This window comes from Castor canadensis, chromosome 15 (assembly GCF_047511655.1).
Source record: "Castor canadensis chromosome 15, mCasCan1.hap1v2, whole genome shotgun sequence".
NCBI lineage: Eukaryota > Metazoa > Chordata > Mammalia > Rodentia > Castoridae > Castor > Castor canadensis.
This window is the reverse complement of record NC_133400.1, coordinates 47,995,401-48,018,619: the sequence shown is the minus strand read 5'-3', so window position 1 is coordinate 48,018,619 and position 23,219 is coordinate 47,995,401. Positions and strand designations below refer to the sequence as shown.

General features: G+C 40.1%; 1 protein-coding gene across 24 annotated transcripts in view; it reads left to right on the top strand.

Moving 5' to 3' along the window:
- Obscn (obscurin, cytoskeletal calmodulin and titin-interacting RhoGEF) overlaps nt 1-23,219 on the top strand; it is a 189,488-nt gene that overhangs the window by 27,292 nt on the left and 138,977 nt on the right. For 20 of the 24 annotated variants that reach the window (XM_074056091.1, XM_074056093.1, XM_074056088.1 and 17 more), the window contains 4 exons: nt 4,465-4,740; nt 8,545-8,820; nt 16,265-16,540; nt 19,135-19,410. In XM_074056091.1, the coding sequence (XP_073912192.1) occupies nt 4,465-4,740; nt 8,545-8,820; nt 16,265-16,540; nt 19,135-19,410 (1,104 nt within the window). The remainder of the gene's footprint in view (nt 1-4,464; nt 4,741-8,544; nt 8,821-16,264; nt 16,541-19,134; nt 19,411-23,219) is intronic. The other 4 variants (XM_074056102.1, XM_074056092.1, XM_074056103.1 and 1 more) reach the window with 2 other exon arrangements.

Sequence of the window (23,219 nt, the reverse complement as noted above, 5' to 3'; positions counted from 1 at the left end):
TTATCTCTTGGAGTGACTTCTTGAGAGGATGAGTTGTTATAAGAAGAGCAAAACTGTCACCTCCCTGCTCCCCTGCTTCCTGCCTGGCATGTGAGCTCTCCTTGTTGCATGTGTTCTTAAGATGATGACATCCAGCATAACCTGAGGCCAAGGTGGCCCTCAGCAGAGGTAGACAGATGGTGCCACCTGACCTTGGATTTTCAGCTTGCACAACTCTGAGCTGAAAAAGACATTTTTCTTTTTTTCTTTTTTTGGTGGGGTTTGAACTCAGGGCTTCATGCTTGCTAAACAGGTGCTCTACTGCTTGAGCTATGCCTGCAGCCCAAGACTTTTTTTTCTTATAAAGTACTCAGCCTAAGGTATTTTGTTACAATAGAAAATGGACTAATACAGCACCCTTCAACATAAATTTGTAAGTACTGTTTTTCTGCATTTGTATTTTAAACCAAGTAATATAGAAAAGAGGAGTTACAAACCAATAATGCTTCAATACTGGCTTTTACATTTAGCTACATTTGGCTTTTACATTTTGTGTGGCTTACTGTTTTATGTCATTCCATTTCAGCCTTTGGCATTTCTACCATGGCTTCTTTGGCATTTCTGTAGGACTCATTTACTCATAATGAACTCAGTTTTGGATTATGTAGGAATGAACAAATTTCTTCTTAATCTTGAAGGATGGTTTGTCAGGTATAAAATTCTTGGTTGATAGATTTTTTTTCTTTAAGGAACTTAAATATTTCATCCCGCTAGCTTCAGGTCTTCAATGTTTTTGAACAGAAATCAGCTAATTTGGGAGGCTATCTTATTTTGGATGTGTTGCTTCTTTCTTGCTTTTGTCAAGATTATTCTTCAAGACAGGCCTGGTGATACACTTCTATAATCCCAGTGTTTGGGAGACCGATGCAGGAGATCTTGAGTTGAGGCCAGCCTGGGCTGCATATTGAGTTCTAGGTCAGTGTGGGTTACATGGTGAGATCCTGTCTCAAAAGACAAACAGCCCCCTCAAAAAACAACAACAACAATAAAAACAAGATTCCCTCTTTGTATTTGGCTTCAACTATTTGACTGCATCCTCATTCATGGTTCTGTCTCTGAGGTTTCAATTACCTGCATCCAACCATAGTTAGTATTGAAAATATTGCATGGAAAATTACAGAAAGAACTCACAACTTTTAAATTGCACACTGAGTAGCATGATGTATACTTTTCCCATCCTGCTCTGTCTTACCTGAGTCATTCCTTTGTCCAGTGCCTCCACGTTGGGAAGGCTACTTTAGTAGCCTTAGTAGTCACTTAGTAGCCACCTTGACTATCAGACCCTCTATCATGATATCACAGTCCTTGTGTTCAAGTGATCCTTATTTAATGAGGAGTCCAAAACACAGGAGTAGTGAAGCTGGCAATTCAGATATGCCAAAGGAAGCCATAAAGAGATTTCTTTAAGTATCATTTCATGTGATACTTAAGATGGAAGATGGGTGATTTCAGCACAATAAGATATTTTGAGAGACAGAAAAACCACATTCATGTAACTTTTATCAAAGTATAGAAATTGTTCTTTTTATTATTAGTTATTGTTACTCATCAGTTTCTGTGTCTGATTTATAAATTAAACTTGATAGTAGGTATGCACATAAAGGAAAAAAAAAGACATAATGTCTTGTAGGGTTTGGTACTGTCTGCAGTTTCAGGCATCCCTGGGGCTCTTGGGACATGTTCCCACAGCTCAAGGGGGATACTGTGTAACATGTCATTGGTCTTTTCTTGTTTCCCCTGCTTATCTTTTGCTGAGCTTCTTGAAGGTGTAGATGCATATCATCATCTCATTTGGGGAGTTTTCAGTCATTATTTATTTACATGCTCTCTGCCCTGTTGTCTCTCTCCTCCCTCTGGAACTCCCATTATGTGTGTGTTGGTGTGAGTGTGATGTCATCCTTCAGGTGTCTGATGCTTTGTTCATTTTCTTCATTCTATCCCTTTTCTGCTTCTCACACTGGGTCATGTCAGTTTGTTTATCTTCAAGTTCTCTGGTTGTTTCTTCTGCTGTTTGAACCACACTAGTGATTTTGTCATTTCAGTGTTGTACTTTCCTTCCTTCTCTCCATCCCTCCCTCCTTCTGCCCCTCCTTTTCTCCCTCCCTCCCTTCCTTCCTTCTTTCCTTCCTTGTATTGAATCCATGACCCATCATATGCAAGGCTCATATGTTGGGAGCTTGGTTTCCAGTGTCGCAATGTTAACAGATGCTGGAACCTTTAAGAGGTGGGGCTAAGTAGGAGGCGATTATGTTATTTGGAAGCTGCCTTTGGAAGGGATTAATGGTGGTCTCATGGAGTTTGAACGCAGGGCCTTGTGCATTCCAGGCAAGCCTCTTACCACTTCAGCCAAGCCTCCAGCCCATGAATGGGTTGTTATAAAAGAGTGAGCCTGACCTTTGAATCTCTTTGTCTTCCTCTCTTGCCATGTGATTTCTCTCTTGCACATTGATTTCTTTCTCTTGCACACACTGCTGAGTTAGATGAGTTGCCAGTTTTGGACTTTCAGCCTCTAAATCTGTGAACTAGAATAAAACTCTTTTCTTTATGCAGTAACCCAGCCTCAGGCATTTTGTTATGGGAATTGGAAATGCATTTGAAAAGCATGTGCCCATTCTCTTGGGCTGTCGAGCATTCCTGGGGTACAGTTGGAAAGGTTCAGAGGTGTTCACTAAGGGGATGGCCCTTTGTTCTTTTGATTCCTGGGGATAGGAATGTGGAAGTGACACATTTGGACTCTGGGTACACTGTGGATTTGGATAAGGGGAGACCCAATACAAGGAAACCAGGTAGGAGACTTTGCCAAGCTCTAGGTAGGAGGTGACCAGGAAAGACAGTGGTCATGAGGGTGGAGAGGAGGTGACAGACTCAAGAGCCATTGAAGAGGTAGAATGGAGTGGAATGTCAGTAAGAGATGTGGAGAGCTGAGGAAGAAAGGAACTATGGTGTGGTGCAGGCTAGGGCAGACATGTAGATGGAGGGACAGTGTCTAAGAAGGGGTATTGGACAGGGAGCAGATTTGACAGGCAGAGCAGGTGAGGAGCTATTCTGTCTGGCCAAACCTGCAGCTAGAGTTGTCTTGAGAATGGTGGCAGGAGTTTCCCACAAGGGCGTGGCCCAAACTATTCTGAGATGGCACTGTTTGGGATCCCAAAGAAAAGAGCACTAAATGCCAGGGCGATTGGTCCAAGTGTTTATTAGGAGACCTGACTTACAGATGGCTGCAGCTTCCATACGATGGACAGTAAGTGAGAGGGCTATCTACCAGGTATGTCCACAGCTAGGGGCTCCATGAGTGGAGTTTAGGTAAGGGTTGGAGGAATTTGGCTTGTGTCTTTCATCGTTTTGATCAACAACCTTAACACCTTTATCAAGGCCCCAGTTTGGGCTCTAGGCTTCTGGGAGGAACCTGTCACTAGCTGGGTCAGAGTGGGCAAGGCCCTCTGTGTTTCCTGGTTAGAACAGAGAATAAAAGCAGAGGGACTAGGGCCCTGAGAGGGTCAGTTGGGGTGTCCAGGTTGGGCTGGTGAGGACTTGGGATCTGTGGGCAGCTTGGTGTTAGGAGAGGGGTATGGGTAGGCCTAACCACTGAGAAGTCTCGCTAAAAAGGTAAAGGGCAAAGGAATGGAAGGAGAGGAGAGCAACATGAGGTCAGGAGAGGACTGTTGCATGAAGACTAAGGTGAGATGGTTGTGCCACAGTGAAATAGGGGTGGCTGGGAGATGGCTGAAGATGAAGCCCCAATGGGGCCCAGTAAGCTGAGCAGGAATGATGATCCAGTGTCTGGTGGGTATACTGGGAGGAGGAAGGGAACAAAGCTGGTGTCTGACGGTCCTCCATGTCTGGATTAGAGAACATCATGGGGAAGGTCTATGGGATGAAGGCTGTTATGGCCCCTGAAGACTTTGTCGACTGCCATGTGCAGTTGAAATGACAACATTCATCCTCAAATTTAAGGCTCATGTGGAATTATAATAAGTGTAAAGAAAATAAGTTCCCAGATGGGGAACAATATCATAGTGAATTGAAGAAGGCAAAACACTGAGAGGCTATCTTAAAAAATTATGAGAGGGAAGGAGGTTAGCAGAACAGCAGTGAACCTTCTTGTAGATTTATCAATAGCAGAAAGGAGGAGAGAAAATGATGGTATAGTTTCCAAAGTTCTGAAGGAAAACAATTACTGACTTCAGATTCCATACCCAGCTAAATGTCATTCACAATGAAGGAGAAATGAAGATATTTTCAGAAAGATATTCACGAAAGCTTGATGAAAGAATTTCCAATGAATATACTACATAAAGAAGAAAATTTAATCTACAGTAACAGAATGGGTCCTAGAGGCACCAAAGTTTTGAGGTCAAGAAGGTGGGTGCTCATTCATTTCTAGCAACTGGACTATTTCTGACTCTGTTTCTACCTTGTCTCCAGAGCCCAAGGTGGTGTTTGCCAAGGAGCAGCCAGCACACAGCAAGGTGAAGGCCGAGGTGGGAGACAGTGCCACACTGAGCTGCGAGTTGGCCCAAGCCCAGGCAGAGGTGACATGGTACAAGGATGGGAAGAAGCTGAGCTCGAGCTCTAGGGTGCACGTGGAGGCCTCCGGCTATAGGAGGCAGCTAGTGGTGCAGCAGGCAGGCAAGGCAGATGCGGGGGAGTACAGCTGCGAGGCTGGGGGCCACAGGGTCTCCTTCCATCTGGACGTCACAGGTCAGTTTCTTGAGATTTTTCTTAAGTTCCTTAGGATAAGTATTAGTGACCTATTTTCTCATAAAGCTTGCCCTATAACCACAACTACCAATTGTTAATTACGCTCTGAGTGCCTGGATTTTGTGAATTCTGTCTTATCTTTTTACTTAAACTTCTCACCAAGTCTGCGAGGAAGAATTCTATTTCAATTTTAAGATAAGACACAGAAAAACTTTGTAACTTGCCAAGATCTGCTCAGCCAGAAAGTTGCAGAGCCAACCAGGATTTGGGCCCAGTATTCTGAGCTTTTTTTTTTTTCTCTTACTTGAAGACCTCTGGCTTCAGTAATTATTTTAGTGAGTCTGAGATGGTACATATTCTATTGATTTCTTCTTGTATGAAAACATATTTGTCTTATGTTAAATGTTGTGGGCTATTTTCTGTGGGCATAAGATTATAGTTTAGCAGCTACTTTTTTCCTAATAGTATTTTAAGAAGGTCATTCCATTGTCTCCTGTTTTTTATGTTTTATTTTGAAATACAAACTGTAGATTTCTTTATTTATTTATTATGGTTCCTTTACAGGTCACATGTCTTTTCTTCATCATGTTGCTTTTAACTTCATTTTTTTCAAAGCTGACTTCTGACAGTGTTACTGGGATGACCTTGTGTGGTTTGATTCATACCCATCCTGGTTGAGGTGTAGAGTGTCTTGAGTTTGTGGGTTTATGCTCTTCATTTCATGGCCTTGGCCTCTTTTCATCTCTCTCTGTTGTCTTTCAAGTCTCCCGTTATACTCTGTTAGACCTTTTTACATTTTTGGATTTGCAACATTTAAACATCCCTCTCTCTGCCTTGTAATCCTTTTTTCTCTCTTCACTTTAGTCTGCATATTTTCTTCTGACCTGTCTTCCAATGCATTAATCTTGTGTTCTACTATATTACTATATCTAATATCTGCTGAAATTGAGCTAAGTAAATATTAAAAATGAGTTTACTTTTCAGTTGCTGCATTTTCGTGGTTTATGCTTTTCATTTGATTAATTTTTAAGGAGTCTATAGATTCCAGACTCTGTACTGAAAATTACCACACACACACACACATTAAGAACCTGGACTCATTCTGCGAATGTCCTGACTTGAGACTTACTGAAGTTCGGTCCTGGGCATAGCCTCTCAAGGATTCTCACAGAGCCTTGGGGTGTAGTGTAACCTCTTCCCTACCCAACCTTTAGCTGTAACTGTTGTCTCTTCAGTTGGTTGAGGTGCTGAAAACTCTAGTTACCTGCTTGACCTCTGCTGTGATTTGCATGTGGTGTATCTCCTACCATGCTAGGCTTGGCCCTAGTGTGGTAGTTTTGAGGTGGTAGGACATTTACAAGGTGGGCCCTTGTGGGAGGTGGTTAGGTAATGGGGACTGCACCTTCATGAGTAGACTAATTGAGTGAGGTAGGTCTTATGGGACTAGATTAGTTCTCATGAGAATGGGTTGTCATGAGTGAGCGTGGGACCTCTGGAGCTCCTCTTCCATAGGTTCTCTTGCTGTTGTTATGCCACCTTCTATGGTGTCCTCACCATTGTTATGCCAGTGCCAGTGCTGATCCCTTGAACCTCTAGAACTGTGAGCTAAACACACCTCTTTCTTTACAAAGTACCCAGTCTCAGGCATTTTATTTCAGCAACACAAAATGGACTTAGCTTTGTATCCTATATTGCCCCATTCAGCTTCACAACCCATTAAACGTCTGTTGGGGGAAGTGCTTGAGTGTGAGGCTCAGTTCTACACTATCCTGATGCACTGGGGATTTGGCTCCCCAATCTCAGATTTCGTGTTTCCACGGGATAGTGTCAACAGTGGTGTGTCAGCCACATCATTGTTTTCTCTGCTTCCTGTAACGGCCCTGTGTCTGGGTTTCACTGTCATGCCCTATCAGTAGAGGAGAGCAGGTGCCCAGAGTGTCTCCACACCTGTGAGTGGCACCCCTTCCCTGGGACTTTGCCTCCTTGCAGTCAGGCCATCTCAGTTTTCTCCAGGCTTTCTATGCTGCAGTGAATGTGTCCTCCTTCTTGCTCACTGCAGGCCTGGTCCTGCAGGAGGGCCCTCTCAGAGTTTTCTCTCTGTGTTCACCACATTGACGTCCCTTAAACATCGCTGCTCACCAAGGTCTTCCCTGACCACTGCCTAAGTCACCAGTCCCCTTCTTCATGCCATTCTGGGCTCCCCACCCCCACCTCAGAAGGTGAGGTCCTAAGTCTCTGTTGCTCATTACAGTGCTTGCAGCTACTGCCATGGCTTCCTGTACCTTGGAGGCCCTTCATTGATGATGTGTGTGAAAATGATTGAATGAATGACTGCTTTAACAGTGCGGGATCTCTGGGGTCCTGTATGCCTTCATTTACATTTTCCATGTTTTAATGCAGTTGTTCGAATGTTTTATGCTGACAAGAATTTCAGTGATGCCTATGTAAATTGTACTGTAAATTAAACTACAATGTTTAATTTAAATCTAATGTACTTATAGCTATTATTATTATTCTAATGTAATTAAGGCACTATTTTAATAATAATTAGTAATAATTATAATTATAATATTATACCTTACTCCTAATGTAATTAAATTACCTTTCCAACTTAATAAGTAAATATACATTATTTTCACCTTAAAATGAAAGCATCCTACAAATGCAAAAATGAGCAGAGATGCAGACACTGGTACTTACTGGGTATTCATTTGAAGTGAGTGGAACATGCATGGTTCAAGAACATGGATGATGTCAGGTTTGGGGAAGGACATGGAAAGCTGCAACTCTTACACAGTTGGTGAGGGTGGAATGACTGTCCTGGGAAGCTATTTAGAAATGTCCTTTAAAGACCTACATGGCCCTTTGTGCCAATAGTTCCATATGCCCCTAAAATCATACAGAAGAATGTTTATAGCAACTTTGCTCATCTTATCCCCAAAGGAAACAACCCAAATGCACTCAAGAGAAAAAAGGAAAAATCAGTTGTGGTGTTTATACAATGAATCCTATATATCAGTACAAGAGAACATGCAGCATGGATGGCTTTTACAGACATGTTAGATGAGAGAAAACAAAACCCAGAGAATAATTAAATCTTTCATGCACTGCTTAATGACGGACATGTTCTGAGAAATGTGTCATTGGATGGTTTCGCCATTGTGTGAACATTGTAGAGTTTAGTTACACAATGGAGACAGTTTCAGTGTTGCTCAAAATATGAAGGTCTGTCATTCACTGGAATGTCATTATGTGGCAAATGATTAGTCTCACTCTTGCGAAGTCAAAAGACCAACCAAAAGTGACATGATGATGATAGAGGTCAGAGTGGCAGCTACTTTGGGAGCTGTTCTGTATGGATAGGACTTGGGAATGTTCTTTTCATTGATACATTTTGGATAAATGGGATAGGTTCATTGAGCCATATATTTGCACACTTTATGTGTAAGTCATAGAAGGGTAAAATGCAAGATATAGTTTGTAGAGCACATACTATGTGCCAGCTGTGGAGTATAGTATTGAAGAAGCAGGACCTGCCATGTCAAGCAGACTGTGAACTCATAGGTACAGGTGGTGAAATGTCCCCACTCTCCACCTGCCAGCCTTCAAATTCCTCCTGAGTGACAGCATCCCCTGTATGTACACTTGATCCTCTGAGGAAGGAGACACTGTGTTTGTGATCACATGTCTAATAACCCACTGGGCACGTGATATCACTGATTTCAAGCATATAATTTATGGAACCATGTGAAATAGGTTGGTAACAGCATTGTTTCTCTGACCATCTGTTCCTCCCTGTCCCAGAGCCCAAGGTGGTGTTTGCTAAGGAGCAGCTGGTACATAATGAAGCAATGACTGAGGCAGGGGCCAGTGCCACACTGAGCTGTGAGGTGGCTCAGGCCCAGACGGAGGTGACATGGTACAAGGACGGGAAGAAGCTGAGTTCAAGCTCGAAGGTGCATGTGGAGGCTTCTGGTTGCACAAGGCGGCTGGTGGTGCAGCAGGCAGGCAAGGTGGACTCTGGGGAATATAGCTGTGAGGCCGGGGGCCAGAAGATCTCCTTCCACCTGGATGTCACAGGTAGGTGGCAGGGTTGGATTCATGGGGAGGTACCCTAAGTGTTGGGTATGAAACTCAAGGACATATACTAGGCAGCTCTCCTCCCTGTCCTTGGACCTCAGCATCCATGTCTGCAACTCTGCCCAGAGGCTCTCAGGCCTGTGGCATTATCATGAGGCCAGGACAGGCTGATGGCTGAACTCATTTTGGTGTGCACCCTGATGATGCTGACTTGGTGATGATGGGGAGTATGGATACAAGGCCAGGGGCCAGAGGGTCTCCTTCCAGCTCGATGCCATAGGTCAGTTCCTCATGGTATCGTTTGCAGGTGATAATTAGGCTAAGCTGATCACATGGACAGACCTGTTGTTCTTTCGGTTAGACTTCGTCTCTAGTTTCCCAGTTATCAACTCCCATTTTCATAACTGGCTGAACTTGAGGAGGCTGGTTGAGAAAGGCATGTGCAGAGAAGGGCATGTTAACCTCAGGTGGCTTTTTCTGTAAACTTGAGGTTTTCATGCTATGTTCAGTCACACATTTGCAGCATTTTCCCAGAACTTCTGGATCATTCTTGGTGTCCATGACTCTAGCTTTATCAGGCTTTTGTGGTCTGAGGTAGCCCAGATGCTTGCTACCCAGCACATGTGAATTTCTTTCTGTGGAATGTTCTGGTGGCGTTCACAGTATAGTACTTCACCAGTAGCACGTGCTAGTTCTCACTAGCAAGAGATGTTTGAATTTAATTTGAATTTTGCCTACCTGATACATGGAATTATCTTGACTTATCTATGGATTATTAGTTTTAGGTGTTCTGGAACACCATGGATACAGACATTTTCTGTGCACCCATATATAGGAAAATCTAGACCCATTGTTGTATTGATGGCTGTGCCCAGGAAATAGCAGAGATGAGTAGGTGTGTACCTGTGAGGTTTGAAGTTACATGTTCAAGAAAGTCTTATTTTCCTTTTGTCTTAAGTTAGAACATTCTGTGTCAGAATTCTCCTGGGTGTTTATTTATAAACTTATTTCCAGAAAGGAATAAGTAACTTATGCTGCATTGCCATCCTTTGATAAAATGACCTACCTTGTGTAACGGTGATTGATGAAGCAGTATTTCTTCATGACATTTCCCAATAATTATTTGTGCCTGTGCTTTCCTAGCTGATTCATAGAGAAGTCTGAAAAATAAATGTATTTCCTTTTAATTAGAGAGTCACATTAGTTTGTTTTCATTGTTACAATAAAATACTGGGAGCTGAGTACATTACAAAGAAAAGAGGCTTATTTAGTTCATAGTTGGAGGCTGACATGTTGTTATTGTGTGCTGTGCTGTAGAACATTAGAAGTTACTCCTTCCATCCAACACAGTCCCCACCTCATAAAGTTCCCACCTACCACCTAAAAACATTGTCACTCTGAGGACTGATCTTCCTCCTTGGGGACAAACTAGATCCACAGTAAAAGTCTTTATAAACACCAGAGAGGGATGGACTGCAATCCCATGTTGACTCCCAGGTGCTTACATGAAATGCTGTGGCACTATCAGTATGCTCTGAAGGTGTTTACAGATGCCAAAGTCCCATTATGTGTTTTTGAAGCCCATTAGGTCTACTGCTATGTGATATAAACTATTCTGCAGAGAAATTATTCCATGTTCAAGAAGATTCTTCTGCGAACAGAAAAATGCTGAGTGATAGTGGCTCAAGCCTATAATCCTAGCTACGTGGGAGGCTGAGATTGGGAGGATTGCAGTTCAAGGCCAGCCTAGGCAAACAGTTCATAAGGACTGGAAGTGTAGTTCACGTAGAGTGCCTGCTTTATGAGTGCAAATCCCTGAGTTCAAATCCCAGTCCCTCAAAAAAAAAAAAAAAAGATACACACACTGATTTGTTTCATGTAGATAAAGCCTAACATCAAGACTTACTTCTGACAAAGAAAACAGGGAGAATTAAGGTTTCAGACCAATCAATGTATCGACATTGGCGCAAAATCTTAAACAAAATATTTAAAGTAAACTCAGTAGTATATGAAAACCATAATACATATGACAAAAGTCATAGCCTAGGAGGCAGAGGTGCTCAAACACTGGGAATATATTTTGGTATATTTAGTCTACATTTATTGAGGTAACAGATAATATGGACATTGCCTCAATAAATACAGAGTAAAACATTTGATAAAATTTTATATAATAAATTCTGAAAAAATGTTTGACAAAGTTAGGATCAATTTACAACATAAAATTCAGAAAATTATAGATAAAAGTGTTCTTCCTTAATTTGATAAAAGATGCTGTAGACAAGCCAGCTAATCATATTGAAAGTGAAGGCTTGTATCAGTGCCTACATTAAAAACACAGAGAGAGCTCAAATAAATAGCCTAACGCTGCCAAACTCTTAGAAAAATGAAACCAAGCTAAACCCAAAACCTGCAGAAGGAGAGAAATCATAAAAATAAGGACTGAAACCAATGAAATAGAGGCAAAACAAAACAAAACAAAACCCATACAGAGAATCGGCAAAACAAAAAGTTGATTCTTCAAAAAGATAAATAAGATCGATAAGCCCTTAGTGAATCTGACTAAAGGAGGAGGAAAAAGACCCAAGTAAATAAAATTAGAGATGAAAAAGAGGATATCACAATAAATGTCAATAAAATCTAGATGATACTTTGAAAACCTATACTCAAGTTGGAAAATCTAGAAGAAATGGATAAATTTCTAGATGCATATGACCACCCAAAATTGAAAAAGGAGTATATAAATCATCTAAGTAGATCTATAATAAACAATGAAATTGAAACAGTAATAAAGAGTCTCCCAAAGAAGAAAAGTCCAGGACCTCATGGAATCACTGCTGAATTCCTCCAGACCTTTAAAGAAGAATGAATACCAACACTCCTCGAACTATTCCATAAAATAGAAAGAGAAGGACACTACCACACTCATTCTGTGAAGCCAATATTACACTCATCCTAAAACTGGATAAGGACACCGCAACAATAACAAAAGAAAAAGAGAATTATAGGCAATCTTTTTAGTGGAAATAGATGCAAAAATTCAATAAAACACTGGTAAACCTAATCCAACTGCATAACAAAAAGATCATACACCATGATCAAGTCAGCTTTATCTCAGGGATTAAGAGATAGTTCAACATGTGCAAATCAGTAAATGTAACATAGTACACAAACAGAATCAAGGACAGCAATCACATGGTCATCTCAATAGATGCAGAAAAAGAAACTAGGAATAGAAGGAATGTACTTCAACATAATAAAGGCTATATATGACAAACCCATAACCGACATCATATGGAATGGGGAAAACTGGAATAATTTACCCTAAAGTCATTCTGTCCACTCTTACTCAACATAGTTTTGGAATTCCTAGCCAGAGCAGTAAGACAGGAAGAAGAAACAAAAGGAATTCAAATAGGAAAGGAAGAAGTCAAATTATCCCTATTTGCAGATGACATGATCTTATACCTAAAAGACCCCCCCAGGAAAACTCCTACATAAATCTTCCAGACATCATAAATGCCTTCAGCAAAGTAGCAGAACACAAAATGAATATACAGAAATCAGTAGCTTTTCTATATACCAACAATGAACAGAAGAAACGGGAAGAATTTAGGAAAAACTATTTAATTTACAATAGCCTCAAACAATCAAATACCTAGGAATAAACTTAACAAAGGTATGAAAGATCTCTACAATGAAAATTATAAACCTCTAAAGAAAGAAATTGACATCAACATCAGAACATAGAAAGATCACCTATGTCTAAAGAGTGGCAGAATTAATATCATGAAAATGGCTATACTACCATAAGCAATCTATATGTTGGTGCAATTCCTATAAAATTCCAATGACATTCCTCACAGAGACTAAGAAATCAACTCTAAAGTTTATATGAAAGCACAAAATACTGCAAATAGCCAAGGCCAAGTAAAAAGAGCAATGCTGGAGGTATCATAATATCTGACTTCAAACTATATTACAGAGCCATAGCAATAAAAACAACATGGCACAAAAACAGATATGAAGACCAGTGGAACAGAAGACCCCCATGTGAATCCACACAGCTACACCCACCTAATTTTTGACAAAGGCACCCAAAATAAATGATAGAGAAAAGACAGCCTCTTCCACAAATGTCGGGAATGGTTATCTGCATGCAGAAGACTGGAACTATATAGATGCCTTTTGCTGTGTACAAGTATCAATTCAAAGTGGATCAAAAGACCTTAACATAAGCCCTAAAACTTTGAAACTACTGCAAGAAAGAGTAAGGAATACACTGGAACATATAGGCATAGGCAATAACATCTTAAGTAGAGCTCCAATGGGCTCACAATTAAGAGAAAGGATTGATACATGGGACTACATGAAACAAAAGCCTGCACAGCTAAGGAAATGGTCATCAGACTGAAGGGGCAGCCTACAGAATGGGAGAAAATCTTTTCCAGGTATATATTTGACAAGGAATTAATAACCAGACATTACAGGGAGCTGAAAACAATTTACTCCACCCAAAAAATCAATGACCCAATGAAGAAATGGGCAAATGAAGTGAACAGAAATTTTTCAAAGGAAGAAGTCCAAATGCCACCCCCCGCAAATCATGAAGAAATATTCAATATCCCTGGCCAAAAAAGAATATGCAAATCAAAACCATGTTACTATTCTACCTCTTGCTAGAATGGCTATCATCAGGAACACAAGCAACAACAAATGTTGGCAAGGATGTGAGGAAAAAGGAACTCTTGTACACTGTTGGTGGGAATGTAAATTAGTACAACCACTATGGAAAGCAGTTTAGAGACTCCTCAAAAAATTGAAAATAGAACTATAACATGATCTAGCAATACTATTCCTAGGCATATATTCAAAAGAATGTAAGTCAGGATACAATAAAGACACTTGCACACCCATGTTTATTGCAGCATTATTCACAATAGCCAAACTATGGAAACAACCAAGATGCCCCACTACTGATGAATGGACTAAGAAAATATCACACACACACACACACACACACACACACACACACACACACACACAGAGGAATATTACTTAACCATAAAGAAGAATGAAATTTTGTCATTTTCAGGGAAGTGGATGGAACTGGAGAACATCATGTCAAGAGAAGTAAGCCAGGTTCTGAAAGAAAGACAAAAGTCAGGTATTTTCTCTCCTATGTGGAAGATAGTGCAAATACAAATAAAAGCATTATCACATATAGATACACACACATATAAAAATGTACACACACAACATATTTCCAAAAGTGGGGCTGTTAGAGGAGACTAAGGAAGGAGGAAAAGAAGAAAAGAATGATAGACAGTGAATAATACTGAAATACATCACATCTATATAGGATCAAGACACAATGAAATGTACTGAAAACTGTTAAACAATACAAGGGAAAACAGTGAGGAAGAGTAATAGAGGGGGTTAGACTGATTAAAGTACAATGTATTCACAGGCAAAATCCCAAAACAAAACCCACTGAATAATGAACAGACATTTAAACAATGAGGGGCAGGAATGTAAAACAGGTCATGTTAGGGAAAGGCACTACTGGGAGAGGGAGGGTAAACAGAGGGGTTAAAAGAGGGTGAATATGGTTGATGTACTTTCTGTACATGTATGAATAAGGAACATTGAAACCTGTTGAAGTCATTTTAAAGAGGGGACAGAGTGAAGAGAGAGAGAATAATGGAGGAGATAAATCAAACTGAGGTACAATATATATATAAGTAGAAATATAATTTCTTAGTATAATTATCATATTCTAATAAAATGGTTAAAAAATGAAGACCACAAACAGAAGCTTCAAAGACTACCTTAAGAAAAGAAGAAAGTGAAGACTTTGAAGTTTTGCTTGTGAGACTGGGGTCAACATAAGGAAGTTACCATCACCATTCTTACCCAACACTGTTCAGCACAGTTAGAAGGAAAGCAAAATAAAATATTGAAAAATTAGTAGACTTAGTAAGAGAATTGAGATCGATGACCTTGTAAAACATCAATATAGAGAAGCTACTTCTGTACTTATATTGCAGCAACAAACAGCTGCAAAATGAAGTTTTAAAAGGTTCACGGTGGCTGGTGGAGTGGCTCAAGTGGTAGAGCGCCTGCTTAGCAAGTGTGAGGCCCTGAGTTCAAACCCCAGTGCAAAAAGAAAAAGGATTCACAGTCACATCAAAAGTATGTTTGAACTCCAAGTCTAATGAGAGATGCTCACAGGATTTGGGGAGGTAAAATTATTATCATTTCTTTCTTTCTTTTATTTTGTCATTTTTACATTTACTCACATGTGTATACAGTGTATGAGGGTTCTTTTTTCCCCTGTATGCTTGCCAACATTTGTTGTTGGTGGTGTTTTTGATGGTAGCTATTCTAACAGGGGTGAGGTGGAATCTTAGTGTGGTTTTGATTTGCATTTCCTTTATGGCCAGGGATGGTGAGCATATTTTCATGTTTTTTTTTGGCCATTTGGACTTCTTCCTTTGAAAAAGTTTGTTTAGTTCAGTTGCCCATCTCTCTATTGGTTCTTTAATTTTTGGAGAGTTTAGTCTTTTGAGCTCCCTGTATATTCTGGGTATCAGTCCTTTGTTTGATGTATAGCTAGCAAATATTTTCTTCTATTCTGTGGGTGGTCTCTTCAGTTTAGAGGCTGTTTCTTTTGTTGTGCAGAAGCTTTTTAATTTCATGTAATTTGTGGGGGAAAATTATTAAACACTTTTGTTCATATATTTTATTACACAGGAAGATATGAATTAATAATCCTCCCAAACTCCAGAATCTAAAAAAATGGTTTCAGTTAACCCACTGCCAACCATTGTCCAAGATATTATATGGAAAATTCCAGAAATAAACAATTCATTGGTTCTAAATTGGACACCATTCTGAGTAGTGTGATATACTCTCATGCCATCATGTTCCATCCTGCATGGGATCATCTCTTTGTCAGTGTATCCACACTGTATATGCTACCTTCCCATTAGTCATCACACAGATGGTCTTGGATCAAGTAACTCTTATGCTACTTAATAATGACCCAAAGTACAAACTTTCACTATAGTGTATTATTGTAGTTGTGCCATTATTAATTTCTTACTGTGCCTAATTTATAAGTTAAACTTTATCATGAGTATGTATTTATGGGGAAAATAGTGTATATATATATATATATATATATATATATATACATATATGTTTGGTGTTATCTGTTTCAAGCATCCGTTGTGGTTCTTGGAACATAATTCTGGGTGGATAGGGAGGATAACTCTACTTGCACTAAGAGAGGTATTGGGGTTTGTTTTGGGGACATAGCTAGTGCAGAGCCTGGAGAAGGTTCTGTTCTTCCGCTCTCATGTCTAGGCCTTTTTTCTTTCCTGTGGTCTTCCTGTCTTTGACAGTATCTCTGACCTTGTGCATCCCTGTCTGTCCTCAGAGCCCACAGTGGTGTTTTCCAAGAAGCAGCCAGTACGAAATGAGGTGAAGGCTGACATGGGGACCAGTGCCACACTGAGCTGTGAGATGGCCCAGGAAAAGATGGAGGTGATATGGTATAAGGATGGGAAGAAGCTGAGCTCAAGCTCAAAGACACGCGTGGAGGCCTCAGGCTGCATACGGCGACTGGTGGTGCAGCAGGTGGGCAAGGCGGATGCTGGGGAGTATAGCTGCGAAGCCGGGAGTCAGAAGGTCTCCTTCTGCCTTGACATTGCAGGTCAGTGTTTGGGATACTAAGCTGACCTTGTTTGGAGGTGATGACTGGCTTATACTCATGGCTGACTTGTGGCCTTTCATTAGACTTCATCTCTTTATATCTTCTGTCCTCCCACCTGTCATTTCACACCTGTGGTTGGGCTCAGGGAGGATGGTTGTGCAGGGACAGGGCCCTCCTTGTATACCTTGAGTGGGGTTCCTGTGTAGTGATGCTTAGTTCTATGTCCCCAGCACCTGTAGGTGTTCTTTGTTGGTTGGTGCTATGTGTTGTATTGCTCATGGTTCTCAGGTGGCCCTGTGACTCTCACCTGGGAGATGTGATGCTTATCCTATGTGACTCTCACCTGGAAGATGTGAGCTCCTCTCAGTTCTTTCCCAGAGCCACACGTGGTTCTCATAGCCAGAGATGTTTGAATCTCATTGAGCAAGGATAAGGAGAAGTTCTAGCTGTTCATTCAAGCCTGTTAATTTATTAAGACTCCTTTGTGTAATCAAATCTGGGATCCCCTTCCCACCTTTCCCATGGAGATAGAAGTCATTTGCTCACCCAGATATAAGAAAATCCTGACCTATGTTTTATTGCAGTGTCAGTGCAAAGTACACAGATACTGATTGATGTGTAATATAGGTGCAATATAGACTTGTGAGGGTGAAACAATCATTGAAAAGCACACCATATATCCCTTTTGTCTTTCACTAAAACATTCTCTGTCAGAAGTGACCTTGGAGTCTGATAATAAAAATAGAGTGGAGAGACATGAGGAGTATGTGCTGAGTCAGAATGCTGCATGAAGCTGAGTTGCTGTGGGAGCAGCCATTGACTGGCGTGGCAGCATGACTCAGCATTTGCATAGTAATTAGGTGTTCCTCTGCATGGCTCATAGAGAAGGCTGAGAAACACATGAATTTTCCTTTTGTTAAAAGAGATATGGCTTGGGATGTGGCCAAAGTGGTAGAGTGCTTGCCTAATAAACACAAGGCCCTGAGTTCAAATCCCTACTTAAAAAAGAAAAAAAACCCTTAATGTTAAGTAGTTGTAGATTGCACTTCAACATTTTACTCCTAGGTACCACTACAAATCAGTAGGGTCTTGTGTCTCCTTTGCTATCCTTGGGAGATTGATTTCAGGACCTCTCAAGGTACCAAAATTCTCAGGTGCCCAAGTTCCTGATATAAAATCATGCAGTATTTGCATACAATCTGTTGCATGCTCATGTATATTGTAAGTCATCTCTAGGTTAATTGTAATATCTAACCCAGTGTAAATACTATGCAAACAGTTGCTATACTGCATTGTTTAGGGAATAACGACAAGAAAAAAGTGTATATGTTCAGTATGATGCAATTTTTTTTCAAATGTTTTCCATCTGTTGCTAGTTGAATCCATGGTTACAGAGGGCCAACTGTAGAATCAGTTATGAATCTATACATTTGGTTTAAAAAAAACCATTTTTTTTGGTGGGACATTTGAAGAGACTATGATGAATTATTTTATGGAAAAAAATTTGATAAGTTGTGACAATTCAGCTAATTTCTAGAAAATTATATCAAAACTGACATAAGAAGAGATAGAAAACTTGAGCAGTCCCATAGCCTTTAAATAAGTAGAAACAGCAATTAAAAAATATTTTTCATAGAAAAAAGTTAAGCCCATAGTTCTGCTGGTAAATCATTCCAAAAGTTTTGGAAACATTGCTCCCTGCTCTGAAGATTCTTCTGAGGAATATAAAAAGGAGATATGGTCTCCAACTCATTTTATGTAGACAATATGACATAGATATAAAAATCTTACAAGAAAAATAGGCAGAACTAAAATTATAGTCCCTTCTCATCCTTGTCAAGAACTGAATGTTGAACAAGATATTAGTGAACTGTTCTGCAATACGTGAAGACCATATAGTCTTCATGCCATAGTCCATGAAGATGTAGTTGACTTTACATTAGAAACCCAGAAGATCAAGGTAATGCCTATTGATGGATTGAAAGAGAAGTACATGGCTATATCAATAAAAGCAGAATAAATATGTTTGATAAAATTTAGCATCACACATCTCAGCCGGGCACCCATGGCTCATGCTTACTAGCTACTAGAGGGAGGGGGCAGAGGGCAGAGGGGAGAAATAGCCCCAACAATGTATGCACATATGAATAAATGAATGAAGAAAAAAAAAAGACCTTAGTATTTAAATAAATAAGGATCTCCTAAGACTGTGTCTGAAAAAGGCAGGCACTGCTAGTGTAAATACAGGTCAACTTGAACAGTTACATGCAAAGAGCAAATGCTGTTGCTGTAAACATGAGATGGTCTCCACCTTGTGCATCATCAGGACAGTGCACTAAAGAACCACTGCAGGAGCCTGTGCATGAGATTTATCACAGCATTCCATCTGGAACAGCCCCATGGAGCATGGCAGGATGCATGGATAAACTGTGGTGGTTTGTGCTGAGAGGCATTAGGGTTTGTCCTGGACGCAAAGCTAGTGTAGAGACTGGGTGTCCTGTCCTTTAGTTGCCCTGTCCAGGTCTTTCCTCCTGTAGTCTTCTTGACCTAGACATTACATATAAGTCTGTGCATTCCTCCTTGTTTGTCCCCAGAGCCCAAGATGGTGTTTGCCAAGGAGCAGCCAGCAAGGAGTGAGGTGAAGGCTGAGGTGGGAGCCAGTGCCACACTGAGCTGCAAGTTGGCCCAGGCCCAGACAGAGGTGACATGGTTCAAGGATGGGAAGAAGCTGAGTTCGAGCTCAGAGGTGCATGTGGAGGCCTCAGCCTACTCAAGACGACTAGTGGTGCAGCATGCAGGCAAGGCAGATGCAGGGGAGTACAGCTGTGAGGCTGGGGGCCAGAAGGTCTCCTTCCACCTGGATGTTTCAGGTCAGTGCTGAGACACTAAGTTAGCTTTGTTTAGAGGTGATGGCCTAGACAGACCCTGTTGTTCTTTCTGGTAGACTTCATCTCTTAATGTATCCCTTCTCTTACCTCTTATTTTCATACCTGTGACTGAGCCCAAAAGGCTGGCTGGGAAGGAACAGGGCCCTTCTCATACAGTGTGAGTGGTGTTTCCACATAATAGTGCTTAACTGTTCATTCTAAGTACTTGCTTAGAACCTTCCTGATGTTGTTTGGTGTCCAAGGTGCTGGCTGTATTTGGTCCTGAGACCTGTGGTAGACCATGTGTCTCTCCAGGGGATAGTTGTCTTCATGATCTTGTTCTCAAATGCTGCCTTTTAGCACCACATGGAGATCCTCACTCATGAGAAATCTTTGAGTTTGTTTCAGCTTGGGGGAAAGGAAATTTTGGCTACATAATCATTCTTAGAATTATCTCAACTTTGGGTTGTCATAATTTAGATTCTGATACGCTCTTCCCTCCTTTCTCATGGAGATAGAAGTTCTCTTATTCACCTATGTGGAGCAAATTCTATAGCCATGATTTCTTTCCATGTTTGTACAATGTAAACCAAGGGTTGGTAGATGTGTATCTCTGGTATACCTGGAGATTGAAAATTTAAGGAAAATCTTGTTTTTCTTTTATCTTTATTTAGGACATTCTGTCAGAATTTCTCCTTAGAGTTTGATTTATAAATTTAGAATAGGAAAGGAATAGTTTAAGCTATATCACACTTAGTGAAAGATGAGTTTCTATAATAGTAGCCATTGACTGGTCAAGCAGAACCTATTTCATAGACATTCCTATTCATAGAGGTCTATCTGTGGCTTTCAGGCTGATTTACAGAGATCTCTAAGAACTAGATCTACCTTTCTTTCATAAGGAGGGTCTTAACATGGGGTGGGGCATGGCTGTGTTGCCACAGAAAATCCTAGGTGCCAAGACATAGCTTGGTGTTGCATCCATATAAATGTTTTTTGTTTGTGTAGAATCCCAAACCCACTATGCATCTTTCTAAAATGCTATTTTAAGAGATTATGACAAATTTTTATGGTAATAAGTTTGAAAAGTTTTGACAAATTTTGCAGTTTCTTAGGAAACTAATAAGAAATAGGCAAATAGTCCTATAACTTTTAAAGAAACACAACTGGTAATAATTAAAAAAAAACTTTTCAAGGAGAAATCTCTTAAGTTCAGTGGCTCTACTGATAAATTATAGCTAATTTCTAGAAATAAATTGCTCCATGGTCATAGAGATTTTTCTAGAGAATAGAGCTAGAAATGTACTAACAAGCATTTTATGGAGATAGTACACAAAATGGATACCAAAATCTATAAGAAAAGTATGAAGAATTGAAATTACAGTCCAATGCCTTGTGGATGTCAATGCCTGAATCTTTTTTGTTGCTGTTGTTGGTGCTGGAGATTGAACTCAGGGCCTAACACATGCTAGACAAGCAGCCTACTACCAAGTTTCCCCAGTCCAAGGCTGGTACCTTTGACATGATATTTTCCAAGTGATCTGAGTCGTATGCCAAGAAGAAAATCCACCATGATGAAGGGAGTCATCTAGGAATGCAATGTTGGTTTAATATTCAAAACAGATGAAAATGTATTATCTGACATTAACAGAGTACAAGAACAAAACAAGGTCAATATCCCAATAAATGCAAAATAAAAGCTTGATAAACCTTATGCCATAGATCCAGAGCAACCATTTAATAAAATTCAGCACCAATTCATGCCATGAAATTCTTTTTATTTATTTTTTCTTTTTCTTTTATTTTATCATTTTTACATTTACTTACATGTATATACGTTGTTTGTGCTACCTCCTCCCCCAGCCCCCTGCTTCCAGGCAGAACCTGTTCCACCTTTTCTGCTTTTGTTGAAGAGAAAACATAAGAGATAATAAGAAAGACATAGCGTTTTTGCTAGTTTGGGGTAAAGATAAGCTACACAGAGAGATTCCTAGTGTTGCTTCCATGCACTTGTGTATTGAAACCCATATTGGTTCATTTCTACCAGACCTCTTCACTACTTCCTGGTTCCCTTCCCATAGTGGCCTGTGCCAGTTTAAGATTACTATATTCACTCCTCAACAGGGAGCACATCAACCACATTTAAGTTTTAGGCTTTCTTTCCTGTACCTATTTCTCCTGTGCATGTTCCCCCTTAGTATGTGACTCATGTCCAATAATATTACTGCATTTATTTTAGGGCTATAATCTGAATATGAGGGAGAACATGCAGTTTTTGGCCTTCTGAGCCTGACTCACTTCGCTTAAGATGATGTTCTCTAGTTCCGTCCATTTACTTGAGAATGACAAAATTTCATTCTTCTTTGTGACTGAGTAAAATTCCATTGTGTATAAATACCACATTTTCTTGATCCATTCATTGGTTGTGGGGCACCTTGGCTGTTTCCATAACTTGACTATTATAAATAGTGCTGCAACAAACACGGTGTGCAGGTGCCTTTGTAATAACTTGAGTCTCATTCCTCCGGGTAGATCCCTAGAAGTGGTATGGCTAGATCATATGGTAGATCTATGTTTAGATTTTTAAGAAGCCTCCATATTGTTTTCCATAGTGGTTGGACTGGTTTACATTCCCACCAGCAGTGTACGGAGGGTTCCTTTTTCCCCACATCCTCACCAGCATTTGTTGTTGGTGTTCTTGATGATAGCCATTCTAACAGGAGTGAGGTGGAATCTTAGTGTAGTCTTGATTTGCATTTCCTTTATGGCCAGGGATGGTGAGCATTTTTTTCATGTATTATTTGGTCATTTGAACTTCTTCCTTAGAAAAAGTTCTGTTTAGTTCAGTTGCCCATTTCTTTATTGGTTAATTGATTTTTGGGGAGTTTAGTTTTTTGAGCTCTCTGTTTATTCTGGTTATCAGTCCTTTGATGTATAGCTAGCAAATATTTTCTCCCACTCTGTGGGTGGTCTCTTCAATCTAGAGACCATTTCTTTTCTGTGCAGAGGCTTTTTATTTTCATGAAGTCCTCTTTAATTCATTTATCTCTCTTTTTATAATGTTCTTTGTTTCACTTTGGTGTTTGTTGAGGTCCTCTTTGAGTTCCTTTGTTTCCATGTCATCAGTTGATGACATCTAGGCTGATTCCATAGTTTGGCTATTGTGAATAGTGCTGCTATATGGATGTGCAGGTGTCTCTATTGTATGTTGTCTTGCTTTCCTTTGGATATATGCCCAGGGTATAGCAGGATCATCTGATAGCTCTATTTTTAGCTTTTTGAGAAACTTACATACTGATTTCTGTAAGGGCTGGGCTAATTTACATTTCTATCAATAGTGTATAAATGTTCCCTTTCTCCCACATCAACATTTTTTTTGTGGGTGATTCTGGGGTTTGAACTCAGGGCTTGCTGACAGGTATTCTCTTATTTGAGCTACTCAACCAGCCCTCAACAACATTTGTTGTTGTTTGTTTTCTTGATGATTGTCATTCTCACTGGGGTGAGATGATGTGACTTTGATTTACATTTCTTTCACTGCTAAGGATGTTGGACATTTCTTCATGTGTTTATTGGCAAATTTATGTGTTTATTGTACAAATTCTTTTGAGAACTGTCCAATTTACTTGCCCATTTATTAATTGGGTTGTTTGTTCTTTTGGTGTTTAATTTTTTGAGCTCTTTATTCACTTTGGATATGAATCCTTTATTCACAGGATAGGTGAGAAAGATTTTCCCACATTCTGTAGGCGGTCTCTTTATTCTGGAATTTGTTTCCTTTGCTGTTTAGAAGCTTTTTAATTTGATATAAA